The sequence below is a fragment of the Nicotiana sylvestris genome, chromosome 1 (genome assembly GCF_000393655.2).
Source record: "Nicotiana sylvestris chromosome 1, ASM39365v2, whole genome shotgun sequence".
Lineage (NCBI taxonomy): Eukaryota > Viridiplantae > Streptophyta > Magnoliopsida > Solanales > Solanaceae > Nicotiana > Nicotiana sylvestris.
In genome coordinates, this window is record NC_091057.1 from 184,271,652 (window position 1) to 184,291,823 (window position 20,172).

Here is a 20,172-nt window from a genome sequence, read left to right on the forward strand (position 1 = left end):
AAACCAACCAGTGTCTACTTTGTGTTGTGCCACTGCTGAGCATGTGTGGACCTCAACACTGATTATCTAGGAAACAACCAAGAAAAGTAATGTCTGAAGAATATAAAAAAACTTATCTCTAATGTGGTGAGCAATTGTGATAATGAATGAGTTGACTTTAACAACACTTTTTTTAATACATAGTTCCATATGCAGTATCTCAAAGGAGAAGAAGCTTTCTCCAGAAATAAGCCTTGACTACTCCGACTAATTCTGGTAATGATTAAAGCATATCTGAGTACTTAGAACATAGTATATATGGGGATAACACTGTTTCAGTACATATTAAAAGGTTCAGTTAATTAACAGATATGATCAAAGTTCATTATGTTATGGGTTTGGATTCAATAACTTGCAAAGAAGCAACATTACTTAATGATACATATTTAAATGGGCCCAAGTTTTTTTTATCTATAATCACAACCCAAATCCACTTAATTTTGTGACTTGGTCAAAATTACTCTTTTGTAATTCCAGGCTTGGAGGATAGTTTAGCGCAGATAGTGCCGAGTAACTACAATCCATATGAGCTGTACTAATCGATGCTTTTAGAAATAAGTTGACTATAATAAGTACGATTTTTAGTTCCTCATATAATAATTTGCTTTAATATGACAGATTTGATCAAATTTAAGATCATAATTATCCTACGTTTTATAGGTGATCAAGAGAAATTCTAATAAACCAAGCCAGAGAGTTGTTTTAAGAAGAGCAGAGAACGAAATTGTCTAATGGAGTGTGATCTATTAAATTTCACTTCATTGATATATAGAAATTTCTGTTGCAGATATAAAGGGAGGGCTATTTGGCGTCATTGTCAAAAATTATTTCAGTGATCAGGATAAAGTTACAGAGAATGTCCTCTTTAGAAGCTCTATTTACATTGTTATGAAGAAAATGAAGTCATGTAAAGAAATTTATTAAACAAGAATACTGATAAATCAATTGGCTAAAGAATGTCTCCAAAAGATACTTATCATTTACTAAAGAATGTGTTATTTGTCTCTTTGACATCAGCTACTAAAAATTACATTCAAAATTGCCTTTCAATTCTTCTGATGTACAAACTGAAAAATCCAGGTTAGTTCTTTACAAAACTGTGAAAGCAAAAGCCTCAGATCCTACACAAGCGAGAAGTAAGATCAAAGAACACATCCTCGCTACAGGGAACTGTGAGACCGCCCATTGGATGATCAAATCCAAATTCTTCCTCAGCTTGACTTAGCAATTCGTGAAATAAAGGTTGGCTCAAGAACGATATAAGGATTACAAATCTCTTCTTTAGCTTCACCCCAACATAAACAGCAAAATGACCCTTCGGAACATCTCCAGTTGTAGTAGACTTCTTAATTATACGAGGCATACGGATAGCCATAGTCTTTAGTTCAATATAAATGAACAAATAAGGAAGGAAATAACTAGTGAGGACCTTAAAAGTAGAGGAAAGCTTTGAATGTTTTCAAGTTTTGCTGAGTGTTGTGGTGGTAGAGGCTTCTTTTCATGTGTTTATATAGTGCCAATGACAAGTTGTTGCATCCTAGTAATTTGCATTGAATAGGCATTATGTGAGCAGCAGCTTAAGACAATAGCACCTGAAGTATCACATGCCTTTGCCTTCCAACTCACAATCATACTATCTAGACTATGGAATTAGTCTAAACCAGAAGGTCCTACTGATTTTCACAACAAAGAACAGATTCAGGAAACCTCATCTTCTCGAAAATGGTATAGTTAGGGACCACCTCTAGCCATTTCTTGATGTTAAATCAACAAGTTGTAGTCAGAATTCCAATAATTGGTCATAAAATGCGAATCTATATGAGGGCATATCCTGAAAAATTTAGACAAAATCTGATCACTTATAGTGCTAAAGCGACGGCTCAGGATACAAGTTGTTGCTTATGACCAAAAACTAGTCTTATGGTTCCAAGTAGTGCTGCAGTTGAGAACTTATAAAATGGTCAAATTAGGATGATTAATTATTGGAAACAATAGAATTGGATAAAGTTATAATATTTCTCCAGTTTCATTAATCAATAAGAAGGTTCTGGTCAAAGAAGAACAAAACCAACCACTCAACCAATTTTGTGCCAGTGCTGAGTAGAAGTGGACTTCAGCACTAATTTTGTAGGGAACAACCTAGAGAAAATATTTCTGAAGAATATAGAAACTTAGATCTAATTTGGTGTAGCAATTATGATAATGGAATGGTACTAATCCACAAGAATAACATCCTAGCTTAAATTTGTCAAGAAAATCAATTGGCACAGTGCACCTTGAATTGATCAGATTTTATAAATTAAATGATGAGTTGACTTTGAACAGCACTTTTTTCAATTGAGAATCTAAACTCATGCACCAAACTTAACATTTTAAGAATTTATGGACAGCCAGCACTCTGGCCTGCATGCATGGTTTAGTAACCTAATATGCACTTCCTTGTTTTTCAACATTTTCAAGCACAGAATAATACTGAAATTTCAATAATCTTAATTAAAAAGTTTAATTTTGTCGTAAGGAGTTATAAAATGGTTGCTGTCGGAGCAATTATCACAACATATCCACAAATTCCTCAGTTAATATAGCCTTACATGAAAATGCAGAAGCTCAATTTGAAGTTAGAAAGAGAAAGTATCTTTGTTTAGAGGCATAATAAATCCAGTTTGGTATACTTCTTTTTGGTTAATCAATTTCCCAGTCGTCATATCAAGAAGCTACGAAATTGCTGAAATACTAATTTTGTGAGAGTGCACAGTATATGATATACTAAACCATTTTCAAGAAGATAAATCTGAACCAGGTTTCATGAATCTGTTCTTAAAACTTGATAGCATGTTAACTACTTGTAACAACCCAGTCCACTAGTGATATTATCCGTTTTGGAACTAGGCCTTCACGGGTTTAAAACATAGCACTAGCGTCTAAGGCTTGTTAACTTATATACCCAGCATATACCTCTTATTAGGAGTGACCAACGAGCGGGTTGGGGCGGATATGGTTCGGGTCGAAAACGGGTAATGAAAAAACGGATCAATTATCCGACCCGATCCATATTTAATACGGATAAAAAACGGATTAACCGGCGGATAATATGGGTTATCCATATTATCCATGACTTCTTGTATATGATCACTTTTGGGAGAATTCTTAGTCTCCCTAACTTGAGGAACCCCCAATTTGAGGCTTTACAAATGTAAAAGTTAGACTCATTGGTTATCCATTGGTTACTCATTGGTTATCCATTTTCTAAATGGATAATATAGTTCTTATCCATATTTGACCCGTTTTTAAAAAGTTCATTATCCTACTCATTTTTTAGTGGATAATATGGATAGTTAAATGTTTTGTTTTAAGCGCTAACTTTTACCACATTATCTAGTTTTTTTATTGTAGTCAGTTGGATTTGTTGCTTCCCAAATACTGCAGCTGAGCCACAAGAAAAAAGACTTAATTAATTGTTGTATTTCACTTGATTTTGGCTTAAGATTGTTAGCAAACCATGAGAATTGAAAATGTGGAACCATAAGGAGAAAAAACCAATGCAACTGAATGGAACCATTAATTAAAAAAGATTCATAACTTCAATATCTTTGAAGTAGAAAAAAGTAATGAGTATTTGTCTCTTTGAGGAGATAAGTTAACTATTCTACCAAGTCAGAGGTAACATCTCTCGTTCTAACCTCCACTACTGTTTTTTCTAGCTCCTAAACTTTACAGACCGTGCAAATCCTGCTTTACTTTTCTTTAAAATTGTGAAATCAAGTCTCCGTTTCAGTTTCTCAAACGAGAAGTAAGATCAACGAACACATCCTCGCTACAGGGAATTGTGAGACCGCCCATTGGATGATCGAAACCAAATTCTTCCTCAGCTTGACTAAGCAAATCTTGAAATAAAGGTTGGCTCAAGAACAATATGGGAATTACAAATCTCTTTTTTTGCTTCTCCCCAACATACACTGCAAAGTGTCCTTTTGGAACATCTCCAACTGTTGAAGACTTCTTGATTATACGAGGCATACGGATAGCCATAGTCTTTTAGTTCAATATAGTAGATGTGAGCAAATAGGGAAGATAATAATTACTAAGGATCTTGAAAGCAGAGAAAAGCTTTGTATGATTTCAAGTTTTGCTGTGAGCTGTTGGTGGTAGAGGATTCTTTGTATGTGTTTATATAGGCCAATGACAAGATGTTGAATCCTAGTAATTTGCATTGAATATGCATTATTTTCTATAGGCACCAGTTAAAGATAACTTAGGTTGTTGAGTTTTGGTGTGGTAATGTTTAGAGACAATAGCACATGAACTAACACATGGTTATGCTTTCCAACTAATTATCAAACTATTTAGACAATGGAATTATGTCTAAAAGCATAAGGCCCGACTGATTTTCACAACAAAGGACAGATTCATGAAACATCATCTTCTTGAAAATGGTTTAGCTAGCGTTTGGACATAGATTGAGTTGAAACTTGAAAAAATAATTTTTGAAGTAGTTTTGAAAAATAATTTTTGGAAGTTGAAATTATGCTTGAACATGTATTTTATTTGAAAAAATTTGAAGTTTTGTGAGTAGGAACTTGATTTTCACCCAAAATCTACCATAAACTAGATTTTGGAAACTTGAAAAATATTTTCAGAAATTTTTCAAAAACAGATCACTAATCTATGGACAAACAATGTTTTCAAAAAAATTTTGAAAAAAACTTGCCAAAATGTATGGCCAAACAGGGGCTTAGTTAGGGACCACATGGATCCATTTATTCATGTTAAATCAACAAGTTGTAGTCAGCATTCCAATGACTGATCATCATTCATGAAATTTCGAATCTAGGATGGCATATATATCCTGAGAAATTTAGACAAAATCTTATCATATATAGTGCTAAAGCGATGACTCAAAATACATGTTGGTTCTTTTGACCAAAACTAGTCTTATGCTTCCAACTAGTGCTGAGTTAATTAAGTATTTATAAAATGGTTAAATTAGGGTGATTATTGTTGGAAATAATAGAGAATCGGATAAAGCTAGACCATTTCTATTGGAAATAATAGAGAATTGGATAAAACTAGAATACTTCTCCATATTCATTAATCAATAAGAAACAGTGCAGGAAACAAGGTTTAGCGACGATGTTCTGTGGCAATCTCTTTAGTCGCCACCACAAGTAAGTGCCTAGTTACCATAATAAAAGATAGTTTCAGTGGCGAGACAATATGTCGTTGTTTTGAGTAGCGACCTAAAAGTTATGTGGCGGCCTCTTTAGTCGCTAACAAAAGTAAGAGTTGAGTCGACAATAAGTAATAGCTTCAGCGGCGAACTACACGTCATCAAATATTTTGAGTAGCGACCTACCCTAAATCTTTTTTGTGGCGAGCTTAGTTGCCACAAAAACTAATAATAAAACAAATTAGCTCTTGTGGCGATTAAACTTGCGATAAAAAGTAAATAAATGCACCACAAAATTGATTTAAGGTAGGTCGCCACTTAATAAGTGTCATATAGGCACTTTTTGTGGGGACTAAGGAGGTCGCCACCGAATGTCGCCACTGGAAACCTTATAACCGGTAGTGCAAGTCGTAGGCCATGCAATATTTGTGGTCAAAGAAGAGCAAAACCAACCAATGTTTACTTGTGCTGTGCCACGGCTGAGCATGGGTAGACCTCAGCATGCATCTTCTAGGAAACAAGCAAGAGAAGAATGTAGAAACTTATGTCTAGTCGGGACTGCGTTTATGATAATGCAGTGCTGCTAATGCACAAGAATAATATGCTGCCTTAAGTTTGTCAAGAGAGACTACATAAATCGAATAATGAGTAGACTTAAATTCTTATACCAAACTTAACATTTTAAGTATTTATGGAAAGCCAGCATTATGGCTTGTATGGCCTAGAACCTAAGACCAAATGTTGCATTCTTTCCAGTTTTCCGCCTAATTGATTCAGTTTTATTTATTTAGCAAAAAATTCATCACTATCTTGATTTTTCCCCATATATATTGTAACTGTCAGATAACACCTAGCAACAGGTCCATTGCAGGACTTCAATTGGAACTTCAGTCTGATGTAGCAAGAAGCAGTCATTAAGTTTTAATTAATCAAGAATCCTCTGAACTTTTCAAAGTGTCAGTTAATGATTTTTGTTCTGAATTTAATATGCTAACATGAAAAAAATAATTACTCCTCAAGGTTTAACATGGAGAAATAATGTACACCTAAATCCTGCTATACATTTTTCTATATATATACTGTGGCCTTAAAGGGGTTAAACCGTACCCCAATGAAATTCTTCCTATTCTGGGACAATAACTGTTCCTAGATCCTCAACAGTGCTAAAAATAAATAAATAAATAAATAAAATACTAAGTGAAATCAAAACTTCCTTAACTGATTTACAAAGTTGATGATGAAACAATATGCTCATCCGTTCTACTTAAGCGCGACATCAGATTCATGAAAACATCCTCACCGTAGGGAATTGTGATGCTACCCATTAGATGATCGAAACCAAACTCTTCTTCAACTTGACTTAACAAGTCATGAAAACAATGTCACAAGTTAAAGAACCAAGAGTTATGAAAATTTGCTTAACAATAGGGAAGTTTTTGAAATATTAGAGGCTTTTCTGTGCATAAAGTATATACAGGCAAACTCTTCCTGTGCATGAGTACTATACATAGGCAAGTGTTAATTCCTAGTGCATATCCAGATGTTTAGTGCTGAGAAGGAATTCAGTGGGAGCTGGTGAGAGACAACACCACATGAAACTTCACATGGATTTGCTATATATCCAATTCATTAATTATCAAAGTACTTAGACCATATACTTGTTGAATAAAAACAGCAGGTCCTACTACTTCTCATAAGTCACAACCAAAAGCAAAGGACCCCCTTTTGATTAAATTGCACTATGAAAAGATGAAGTCTCTTGTCAAATGATCAATGACAATTCGGATCGGATAAGCAGTCCGGTGTACTAAGCTTCCGCTATGCGCGGGGTTCGGGTAAGGGCTGGACCACAAGGATCTATTATATGCAAACTTACCCTACATTTCTGCAAGAGGCTGTTTTCACGGCTCGAACCTGTGACCAGACAGCACTTTTACCAGTTATGCATGCCAATGCTCCCTTTCACTCGGATTGGATAAGTGATACGATAACTGGGTCCGATCTTGATTTACGATGTGATTATAGACATTTAGTGATGTCTAAACATGATAACATATGTTAAGAAGTTTAATGATTTAACAGACCAAGTACCTATGAAGACATCTCTTTAAATTCTGTACATTATATTCCCCAATGATGGAACGGTTATATATAGAGTAGTTTTATTGTGTGCCTCACACAACTGACATTAATTGTGTGATACTCTTTTTTGTCTCACAAATTTGTAGACCACAATCTTACACTTCTGGGCCCACAAAAATCTGGATCCACAAAACTGTGAGATAAAAAAGGTGCCTCATATAACTAGTGTCAGTTGTATTAGACACAAAATAAATTTTACGTTCTATATATGTCATTGCGCATAAGCAAATTCAAGATCCATAGTCAGTAAATTCAGAATCAAGCACTATTTTGGCTTGGCCATTAATGTTGCAAAAGTACAGTACATTGTATTACTAATCCCAATTCAAAAAGGGATTAATGGTGATTTTTCATTAGGCAACTCATATTTATTTCTAATTAAAGTTGTTGAAGTTCCACTAATGGAATTATAAAACAGTCAATAAATGCTAAGTACTACTTTGCACTGTGCCTCTCAATGTTGACAATTAGTTTTGCAGTCTGCAGACACAAATCAAATAAAAATCCTACAAAATGAGGCAACAACTAGTATGAAGAATTGTCAACATAATTTGAATTAACTTAACAAATATAGATAATGATTTGACTTTTAATAACACGTTTTGCCATAAATGGCTGATGATAGTGATATAACTATATAGAATATGGAAATGAAGAGGAAACAAAGGCTACGTCCCAAGTGCATCAAACATCACTCGTCTTGAGCATTTATTGAGCTGAAAAAAAAATAATATATTTGTACATGAAGAGCAACTCATTTATGAAAACTATTCTTCAAAGTACTAGAGTTGATACACAAGTAATAGCTCTGATTTTTATGTTATGTATCAACAGGATTTCACAAATAATAAGATTAAATTCTGTTTAGGAACCAAAAATGATTACACCAGGTTGTTGGATACAAATATTTCACGATTTTAATTTAATTCTTTTCCCCAAGAAAACAAATACTCCCTCCGGTCCAAAATAAGTGATTTTTTGGTTTTTTTCTTGTGGTCCAAAATCAATGATTTTTTCAGATTTCAAGAATGAATTAATTATTTTTTCCTTACATTACCCTTGGAGTAATTAATGTTGGAGTAATTGTTAGGAATATATATGTGAAGAGATAATAAAGGTTAATACGGTCAATTTTATTGTTAATTAATATTAAAATGCGAATTTCTTAATATATGTAAAAATAACCAAAAAATCACTTATTTTAGATCGGAGAGAGTAATTACCATTGATGCATTTACCTCGGAGCCCATGTAAATGACTCGAGTCTTGAACATAGCAACCAAGCAAATTTCTTGATAAACGAACCAGACTTTAATTAGAGAAAAAAGTGCAAGCTGAGGCACTAGTTTCAAGAATCAGAATTAATCATCCAAATGACCCCACTAACTTTTGCTGGTAAATTGGCAAAGTTCATTCATTATTAAACAAAGCCAAAGTCTAGATTCAATGCCTCTATAATAGGAAAAAGAGCTACTTGCTATCCTCACATAATCGAGAAACATCTTTCGATATCAATAAAGTGATAAACAACCGTACTGGTAGTGCAGTTAGTAAATTATTTGTCAAAAAATGAGTCACACAGTGTAACTATTTCATCGATATGCTTAAGTTTGATAGAGTATATTTGTGTTTGCTTAAATATGGATATAATATATTCCTTTACGTGCGACCTTGATTCTTTTTTTATGAGTTAAGTATGTGTAAATTCTTTTATAATACTTTTTTCGTTCATTTTTACTTATCAATTATGGACTTTGCACACCCCTTAAAAAATGATAAATAGAGTGTATAATTTGTCATGATACTCATATTAATTGATGTATATTTTTAATGGATTTGAGAAAATAATTTCAAATGAATAATTAATACTGTGGGTATAACAGGAAAAAAAATTTGTCTTATCTTGATATGCTAAAAGTGACAAGTAAAAGTGAAAATCTATTTTTAGATACTAGACAAATAAAAGTAAACGAAGGGAGTAGGGATAGTGAAATTCAGAATATATCGCTCACACCGTATTAAAATTATATGATCATCTTATTTAAAATTTGAAAAGTTGAAGTAAGAGTATCTTTATCAACATATCACATTTTTAAATAGTGCAATATGCTTATTATTTTTGTACCCCTAAAGTGGTAGGACATGATGTCCTGAAATAAATTAGGCAAAACCATGTGATCTTTTGCCAATTTCTTCACCTGATATGTTTGCCAACTTCACACATAATTTTCTTTATTACCAATTTGAGGATTGAAGTGTCTGTATATATAGTCTAGTTCTCCAGCTTCCATTTCAAACACAAGTTAGTTTCATTTTCAATACACTTTAAAGCTTCAATTTAGTTCTAAATCTTACAAATTCTTTGTGTTTAAATATGGGAAGAGCTTTTGTTGGAATAGCTAATGCCAAAGAGAAGCTTAGACGAACAATTTCACCCAAAAATGGAAGCATTTCAACTACTACAAATGATGTTCCAAAGGGTCATTTCGTAGTTTATGTTGGTGAAACATATAGGAGATTTGTTGTTCCAATTTCTTACTTAAATCATCCTTTATTTCAAGATTTGTTGCATTGGGCTGAAGAAGAGTTCGGATACAATCATCCCATGGGAGGTATTACTATTCCATGCAGTGAAGATTACTTCATTAGTCTCATTTCTTTACTCAAGTCATCATAGACTTGAAAGAATTGTAATTCAACCATGATTTTCCATCCCATAGGTTTAGTGATTTTTTTTTTGGTATAATCGTTCGGTATCCAGAATTCACTGGTGTAACTAATCTGGATTTGCGCCGCGTAGAACTTATCAGAATCCAAGACTATTGGTTGAGAGAGATGACTAAGTCAGCCTCACTTCAATTTTGTAATGTGGACTGCTGTCAAGTTTGTCCCTTGTACATCTTCCTAAGTGTAATTTGTACATGCACTCTTCAAAATAGAGTTCAGAATTATTTTCTTTTTTGTAATGAATTAATTAGTCTTTTCATATGTAAACTTAAATTTCCTTTTCCTTCTTTTATACTCTGACTTATTTTAACTGGACAATGATGGGGGAAAAGATCACTAGCTAGGTTAGGTGCACTGACAACCAAAAGAATAGGGGGAAATGCAATTATTTGCAGTTGAACTAATTGGTAATGGCATCTCCAAATGATTACGGACAAATTTCTGGAAAAGATTTGATAGTTTTTTGAGTGAAGATCAGTTGGAATTTTATTATATTTAGATACAGCTAAAGAAGGATGGGGGTCAAACTTTTAGATCTCATATGATTAGGCGCACATGAATGAGATATTATAGAATACTCCATTTTCAAGTCTTTGGACTATTATGCTTACCGATTGGTTATTGATTTTGTGTAAGTACTAGAATATTATAGACAAATAATGAGCTAAATGATCCTAGTCAAACTTGACTTTTTAAATATCAAGAATCCAAGATTAGCAAATCAATAGTTAGGATTTGAAGATGGAATGGCTGAAATAATTAATGTAAGCGGCACATGTCAAGCTTGCTTAAGATTTGTAAAATTAGACTACGTCCAATTTAGATGGTTTTAAAAACTTTAAGACTCTTTCAAATATATGTTTACTTTCTTCTATCCTTTCTATTTACGGTTTACTCTCTCCGGTCTATTTTAATTGATTTTTTGGCTATTTACATACTCTCTTCGGTCCAATTTATGTAAACTTATTTGACTGGACGCGAAATTTAAGAAAAAATAAAGACTTTTGAAATTTGTGGTCCTAAACAAGTCAAAAGGAGGTCCATAATACTTGTGTGGTTATAAAAGCTTCTCGTTAGTGGTAGAATTGAAATTTTAAGCTAAATAGTTTCCAAATTTAGAAAGGGGTCATTCTTTTTGGAACGGACCAAAAATGAAATAGGTTCACATAAATTGAAACGGAGGGAGTACATATTAAGGAATCCACATTTAACATTAATTAACAATAAAATTGATCATATTAACCTTAATTTATTTATTAAAAATATAATATATACTCCTAGGCTCTTTACTCCAAGGCTAAAACTTCGGAAAAAAAAAGAAGATAATTTCTTTTTGATATTTGAAAAAATCAAATATTACGGACTACAAAAAAAGGCCCAAAAATTAAGTAAAGTAGACCGGAGGGAGTAAGGTTTTGGCACACCCGTCTATTAGCAAAATCATTTAATACTAATTGTATAGATCATTTATTGAATTACTGATTAGATTTGGAAAAGATAATTAATTTTTTCATAGTTTCTAAAAAGGATAATTATTTTGGACCAAATTTATTTGGCTAAAATGATAGTAGGAGTCTTTTGTCACGACCCAAACTGATGGGCCGCAACGGGTGCCCGAGTCCTACCTGTCGAACACCCTTAAGCATGTGACTAATGTATGAACATGAATAACTTCTGCTGAATTACAAGCATAACATGCGTGAGGAAAACTTATCCAAAAGACATATATACATATACGTGTGAAATACGTAGGGAGAACCGACAAAGCTTCTATAGACAACTACATATTCAAAACTGGAAGCCGACAAGGCCACATACTACCCAATTATACATGAGTGTCTACAGACCTCTAACATAATATACAATTGTACAAGGACAGGATTGGGCCCCGTCATACCCATATATGTAAACAAACCTATCATAACAAAATTCAAAGCAACTCCGGATCAAATAAAGTGCACCAACTCTCGCTGATCAATGATCCTAAGAAGGGGGACCGTCTGCTTGTCTACCTGCACCTGCGAGCATGAAGCGCAACGTCTCCAAGCAAAAGAGACGTCAGTATGAATAATGTACTAACTATGTAAGGCAGAAAAATCAGTACATAAAAGACATAAATGAAACATGGAATAAAGAATTTCACATGTAAGTTTAAATAGCTTTGTAAATCCTGAAACATTAATAATGTCATGCACGTACGTAAAATGTCGTGTCATGCATAGGTATAGGTGTTCATAATATCATCAAGCCCCTGAGTGCGTCTCATCATATCATCTCGGCCACTGTGGGCAAATTCATCAACATATACCAGCTGATCAGGTAGTAGTGCGTATATAATACTGTAACATTTTTCCATATCCCATATACATATATACGTGTATATAATGTCATCTGGTCATGGGTCAATGCACATATATAAATGAATGTAATGCATGAGAAGTACGTTAATAAAATCTCTTGAAACGTCATAAGACCATTTTACCTTTGATTAATATCATGAAACAAACTTTATCAACTTACGTATTTTTTGAGATACATGAACATACGATAGAATAATAAGACATATGGGAATCAAGAACATAGTCATCTCTAGTATTTCTATTAATAGAGTCATTTATGAAAGTTATGCATTTGCTCGTTTCATTTGTATCATATAGATCATGCCAAAAAGAAAGAAGGTATAGCCTTAAAATACCTGAGCCGATTCTCTTGACAATCCCTCTAACACACGTCAATTTTGGAAAATCATGTAATGACAATCAAAAAAGGGAAAAATCTGTATGAATTCTTGAGAAAGATTGCACTGTACTCCTTCAGAATCGCAAATCTCACGTTGTTATAGTATTAAATAGTTTTCGTATGATATCTCTCTTTGTATGATACCTCTCTTTGCTATTTCATTAAGTAGTCATGTAGTTTGAAATTGAAAATAAGTATGATACCTCTCTTTAATGAATTAGAGAGGTTATCTTTAACCTTTAGGTGGGGGGCCTCACTTAGGATGACTAACCTTGTGTAAATGCCCCTAATTAGGCCACCTATTGTAATGAGCCTTAGTCATTACATGGGTATTGATTAAGACTTTCTTGGGCTGCCACATTAATTAAGGGGGTTTAAACTTATCCAAAATTTTATAATTAATTAACTAATTTTCCATCAAAAATTATTAATTATTCAATTATCCACATAATCAAGAATTATCTCAAATTACTTAAAATACTACTCACTTTTAACATACTTTATACACCTTACTATCATAGTCATGTGGTACCTTGTATGGTATTAGTCTATAAATACCAGATATTATAGCCCGGATCGTATTTTATCCCAAATTGTCAAACTTCGACGAAACTCATTTTCTTCGATTCGCTTACCCTATCACTGATCACGCCCAACTATGCCTTGTAAGAAGAACTAAGCGGTCACTGCAAACATAATCCGGTTCAAGTCCGATCGAATCCCACAGGGAACTAACCTATTTACTACAACTTTAACACTGCTAATGATAAGCTCATACATTTTCCCGGATACAAGATTTTTAATGAATAATGAGTAGCATTTAGTTAACTAAGGAAATATGACAATAAATCTAGCAATAATCAAGAATAGAGTTGAATTCAATGGTAAAATGGTCTATGGTTATTGATTTCCCTAATTGTCAGATTAATTCCGGAAACGTTAGCTATAATTTCGCCATAACACTCTATAAGGAGTATGAGTTCTGGGCTACCACAATTATCAATCGATCAATTACTATAATTTACTAGAAGCATTCTCTCGAACTACTCTAGTTTACATTTTATGCAACTCAGAATTATCCCATCAAAGCTTCGTTATCTCTAACCCTACTTTTAAATTCAAGTAATTAATCTCTTAACTTAATTACCCGAAAGTGATATTGTTCAACAACAATCTAACCAAGTGTTCTTTCTCAAGCAACACAAGATAACTAGACACGATTAATCAAGGGCCCTTTCAATTAATCACAAGACAACACGTAGTTGAACAATCATAGAGTAAAAACGGCTCAACTATATCAAAACAGAGTCAAGACTTCATCCAACAATTAGTTCCATCAACCCTAGATGACGGGTTTAGCTACTCGTACTAATAGATAAAAATACACTATAGAAAGTAATAATCAACAATGGAATTAAGAAGAAGAATATGAAAACTCTTAAGGAAATTCTTTGTCTTCCTCCCGTGTTCCTGCCACCAAAATTTCTCTGAAAATAGCTATGTCTCTCTTCTGGGCGAATTAGGCTTCATATAGGTTTAGGTTAGTCGCCTTAGAAATTATATAATTAACCCTGGGTTATTGGCTTCCAGGAGCTCGTCTGCGGCCACGGATTTCGCCTAGTGTTCTACCTCAGTGTGTGGCCAATGCGCGGTCAATCCGCGGCCGTGCACCTGGAGGGGACTTCGCCACTTGCTTTTCTTTCTCCTTTTCGACCGTGTTAACCTCCGATTGGCCTTCCATGCTCCATATTGACTCCAAAACACTCTTTAGCTTCCTCATAGCTCGGAGTGGCTCCTGCAAAACATAAAACTCTTAACTAGAGTATTTTGTTATCTTTTAACATTTAAACATTGATAAAGTGCGGCTAAATTAGCGTGTAAATAGTATCTAAATTGTATAATTATAGCCTACTATCAATCACCTTCACGAATTTACTTATCACTTATTTGAACTAGAATAATACTTATAACCTCAAAATAATCTCATTCCCGAATTTACATCGATTAACGTACGACGAAACTTTAACGTACGAAAATGCGGGATGTAACATCTCATTTCCGAGATTTTATCAATCTACTTATGACGTACTTCCACGTACAAAAACATGGGGTGTAATATCATTCCCCCCTTTGGAACATTTGTAAGAGCTATCCGGTTATGAGACAAATAAGTGCATCAGTCAACATTCGAGGACGAATAAAAAGAAGTCAGTATATGGTTCTATTGAAAAACTAATCACAAAATGGTATATTCTGTTGACTAGATCTTAACTCTTGTTGAAGTGCCAAAATTGAGAGAGCAAGGTGGGAACAAATATAGAATTCAACATTAATCATTCAAGAAACTAACACTTAAAAGAAATTAATCACGAAATGGCGACGTAATTGTGCTTAATTATATGGCACTCGATCTTAATGGTAACAGCTAGCAAGTGATCATTGCGCAGGATATACCAAGAATTTAGGTGCAACAGAATTTTATTAAATAATTAAATTAGGCCAAATTTTTTTTAAAGGAGAATTTAGGCCTTACATGTCAAGTACTACGACTCAACAATATGCAGGTCGTTCTTACGCGCCTCATTTAATGCTGGGACTGCATCTTAATTATACTAATAATTTCATGACTCAAACTTAAGTTAATTATATACATCAATAATGTAAAATTCTTTGCACAATTAATTAGTGTAATTAATTTCTGGGGCACTAGCACGAGCAAAAATGGTTGAAAAGTCTAATATTTGAAATAGAGTAAAACAACCCAAAAATTTCATTTGTTATAACATGTTATTACTCTAGTAGATCTAGCCGATTGTTACTCCATCTGTTTCGATTTAAATGATAGACTTTTTTTATTAGTGTTTTTAAAAAAAATGACACATTTTTATATTTAAAAATAATTTTACTTTAAACTTTTTATTTTACCCTCTTTACCCTTAATAATAAGCATTTATAGTCACAAAAATGTCATCACCCTACAAAACTTTTGCCCCCTTATGATTTTAGGATCACATATTTCAAAAGTCTTCTTTCTTTTCTTAAACTTTGTACCAAGTCAAACTAAATCATCTAAATTGAAACGAAGGGAACTCCCTCCTTCCCATTTTAATTGAGCTTTTAACTCAAAAAAATTCACAAAATAATCGTTGCTTCAGTAATATTTCAAGACTAAAATTATTATTTATTTCCAACTACATCTTTAATATTAAAAAAAATAGTATTTTTTTAATATCGTTCATTCTCAAAAAGCATTTAATAGGAGAAACTTTGTAAATTATACCTTATATTTTTTTCAATGAGCGTAAAAAGAACTAAAGCGAAAGTTAAAATAAAACAGTTAAACTAAAGTGATACTTTATACCGTCACGGAGCATAAATAAAGAAAAATAACAATCTCAAGACTCAAAACATATCAAAAGTATTTTATTGTATTAGCAGCAGCTAAAAAATAGCTGGGAATCTACAGAGCGGTACGCGGTATGAGCTAAAAAACCTATGGGCTATCACACCATATAATAAATATATCTTATACTACTATTATTATTACATTTATGAAAAAAGTATTCAATCTTTCATACTGCAACAAGTTGGGGGAGCCAACTGATAAGCAATGAGATCACTGCTATAATAATGCAAAAGGAAGAAAAATAAGAAAAAAAACATCCACCGTCGTGCTTTGTTAGGGTGTACTTTGGTCCCACACTGTTCTCATGTTCTTTCCATATCATAATAATCAATTCATACAAATTAACCAATAGCACAACCCCTATATATATATATATATATAGACATGTTCACCAATCATTTCAAACACATTAAACAAGCTGCTATAGCTTCTTTAAGTTCTTCTCCCTTCACTTCTTTCTCCACTTGAAAATACACTTAATTATAACTTGTTATTTTAGCACTCTTCTCGAGACATTGGAAAAACGATTCATAAGCCTTCAGCAGAATAAGAAATTTAGGAGAATCAACAGAAACTTAAGAGAATCAATAAAGTTGAGAGTCGGATCCAGAATTTGAGGAAGTCAGAACCAATAGGGTTAGACTGCTAATCTTCTCGAGTAGCTTGACTCTATATTCTTTTTTTTTTTTTCAAGAAAGATTCTAAGAAAAGTTGATGATGGGGATAGGTATAAGGGCAATGATTCGACAAGCTAAGAATAATGTTCTTGTCCGACCAAGAAAAGAGTTGGCTGCAGAGATAATACCCAAAGGACACGTGGCAGTATATGTAGGAGAGAGCCATTACAAGAAGCATAGGAGGTTTGTAGTACCAATTTCATATTTGGAACATCCTTTATTTCAAGAATTGTTGAGGAAAGCAGAGGATGAATATGGATTTAATCATCCAATGGGTGGTCTTACTATCCCATGCAGTGAAAATACATTCCTCACTATCACTTCTCATTTGAATCTCATCAGTAAATGTCAATAGTGAAGAATATTATTTTGTTAGCTGTACATGCAGTGGCGGCTTCAAGAGTGGCTTGATGTTCTTATTGCTGAACTCATTGTACTTTTTTAAAAATTATGAGTTCAGAATTAAATATTTATTGTAATTTAGTGGTTTTTTCACTTATACGTCTAAATTTTATGTAAAAGAATTATGAGTTCATCAGCTGAATTCATACCTTCTTAATTAAATCCACACTGAGTACCTGCATGCCTATATACATTCTTCCAATATTTTTAGTCAAATTCTCTAGCACAATGTAGCATATTGTGTGTTCTAGGATCATTATTTGGTGTGCTGTTATTGCACTAGACGGGCAATGTATATGGTTTTTTTCACAATTTTGAAAAATATTTTGACCCTTTAATAACATTGTTGATTTTATTGTATTCTCTTTTTTTCATCTGAGCCTTGATGAAATGCAAGTTTATCTTCAAAGTTAAGAAGTACTGTACTATTAATTAGATTGATCCAACGGATAAATTATTTTAAAAACTCTATGCTCAGAAATATATCAAAAAATGAAAGAGAAAAGAGAAGGGAGAGGAAACTAATGAGTGACGTTTGCCTAAAAGTAAATATACACGCTTGTTGTTCTGAATTATTACTCCATATTTTACACTGCCATGCATGTACGAACACTCGTAGACGACTTTCTTTGTATTTTCTCATAAAAATTCAGCACACATATATACCAACATGTGAATTGTGTCGCAATCCTCCTTTTTTCCAAATCTCTTACCATTCATCTTCATTTCAATAATATACTTCTAGATTAACCCTTCCTTTTCCTATATATATGCAACCAAGGGGGCTAGTAAAAAAGTGACATTAGTAATTGGTGCACTAAATTAATCGAGATATGTGCAAGTTGATTCACGTATCATATTAAATAACTTTGACGCTAGAATACTTGGTTGAAAAGATGGATAAAGGATACGTTTCTTAGCAATAAATGTGTTGCCACAATGGGTGGCAAATGGTCGGGTCGGGTCGGGTCGGATTGGATATGAACGGGTCGAAAATGGGTAGTGCAAAAACGGATAACTATCCGACCCATGTCCATATTTAATATGGATAAAATACGGGTTAGCCGTCGGATAATATGAATATCCATATATATTATCCATGGCTTCATGAATATGATCACTTTTGGGAGAATTCCTAGTCTCCCAAACTTAAAGGAACCCCATATTTGAGGTTTTACATGTAAAAGTTAAACCCATTAGTTATCCATTTTCTAAGTGGATAATATAGTTCTTATCTATATTTGACCTGTTTTTAAAAAAATTATTATCCAACCCTTTTTTTAATGTATATGGGTGGATAACTATTTTCTTTTAACCATTTTGCCCCCACTAGTTGCCACCAATAATCTCCGGTTCCTCTAGCTCTTTAGTCTCCAGTTCTGGGGAAACAGATAGGTAGCAATACTCAAGACTGCTTCTGCATGCATGGCTGGATTTTCCTTTTTGGCCTTTTTTTAATTTGCGGTGGAAAAGCGGTGTGAAGAAAGATACATTTGATTAATTAAATGTAATATACCTACTTTACAACGTCGTTAACGACCTACTAACATACTGGCAATAATTTATAAAATCGGTGGGGTTGTTTACGCTAATTTATTTATTTGTACGGAGATGAAGTCGACTTTGTCCACATCAAGATATTCTTTCAATTTTATTTTTCTTTAGTTTAAGTTATATACACTGCGTTATATAAGGAATTTTACTCTCAGATCACCTTTACCCGTTAATCTATATTATTTTTAATATTATAAATATTTTACGAAGACTTACCTTTAGTTATCATTTGGGTAACCTTAAACTCTTTTCCTTAATAATAATAATAATAAATGTTGTTAATCCTATAACTCTCAGTCGCTAAGTCACGCTGATTCTGTTCAGATGGAAAATCGCCCTCAATCATTTGTAGTACTTCTTAATTTTTATTATCTGTATATGTGTAGAAATTCTGCGATATTGACAACTATAGTACTTTCAATTAATTTTAAGAAGAAATTGTCAAACTGCTGCTATATGAGTTGTTAAGATAACTGCTTTTCTCTTTCAAACAATCATAAAGTTTGTTTTTATTTATAAAATTAGTTAGAAATTAAAAGGGATACTTTAAGAAATTGTTTTGAATACTTATTGCCTTAGCTAGTAGCTAGATTGGTAATGGATGGTTCTTTTTCATTTCCTTCCCGCAACTACTTCATAGTAACTCAACGCCGAACAATATGTTTCGTCAATTTAAAATTTTATATATGCGGAGAATTATATGTACAAATAATACATACATACAGGTATTAATATTGGTCCTTTATATTTAAGATATTCTTTAATTAGTTTGTCAATTTTCTACGAAATCTTTGGGTTGTTTGTTCCATTTATAAGTACGAAATTCGTGCTTAATTTGTTCACATTTAGGAATTCTTTTCACTCCTTTCTGTTACAAGTCAAGTTGATTCACAATTTTATGTTCGATAATAAATATAATGCAATCACCTCTTGACCATATAGCATCCATTACAATTATACAAATGGGAAATCTATTAGAATAATGTTTGATGGTTAAAAATACCTGACGGGAATTCATGTTACGATATTACCGAAAGTGGAAATAACGGCTCTACATTATGCCAAGTCACATGCATATGAGCAATTATTTTTCGTAGAGGAAAAGCTTTTTTAAAAAATATAACTTTAGAGGTTGGGGGCAGGAACGAGTTTGTACTCAAAAAGAAAAAATAATCTTCAAAATATGACAGTGACTGCATATTTTACAACTAAATGTACTTCAAATAATACAAGTAAAACAATATTTGTAGAGAACCGTGTAGATCGAAATTTTAAAAATCAAGCCAAATCCTAAATTAAAGATACTGCAGGACTCTTGA

General features: G+C 33.0%; 2 protein-coding genes across 2 annotated transcripts; both read left to right on the plus strand.

Annotated features, from left to right (window-relative positions):
- The first annotated feature begins 9,722 nt into the window (after positions 1–9,722).
- On the plus strand, positions 9,723–10,025 carry LOC104221325 (auxin-induced protein 15A). The gene has a single exon (XM_009772367.2). The coding sequence runs from the start codon at positions 9,723–9,725 to the stop codon at positions 10,023–10,025; it is 303 nt and encodes a 100-aa protein (XP_009770669.1).
- Positions 10,026–16,937: 6,912 nt separating this feature from the next.
- Positions 16,938–17,252, plus strand: LOC104221326 (auxin-induced protein 15A-like). The gene has a single exon (XM_070157602.1). The coding sequence runs from the start codon at positions 16,938–16,940 to the stop codon at positions 17,250–17,252; it is 315 nt and encodes a 104-aa protein (XP_070013703.1).
- The last annotated feature ends 2,920 nt before the right edge of the window (positions 17,253–20,172 follow it).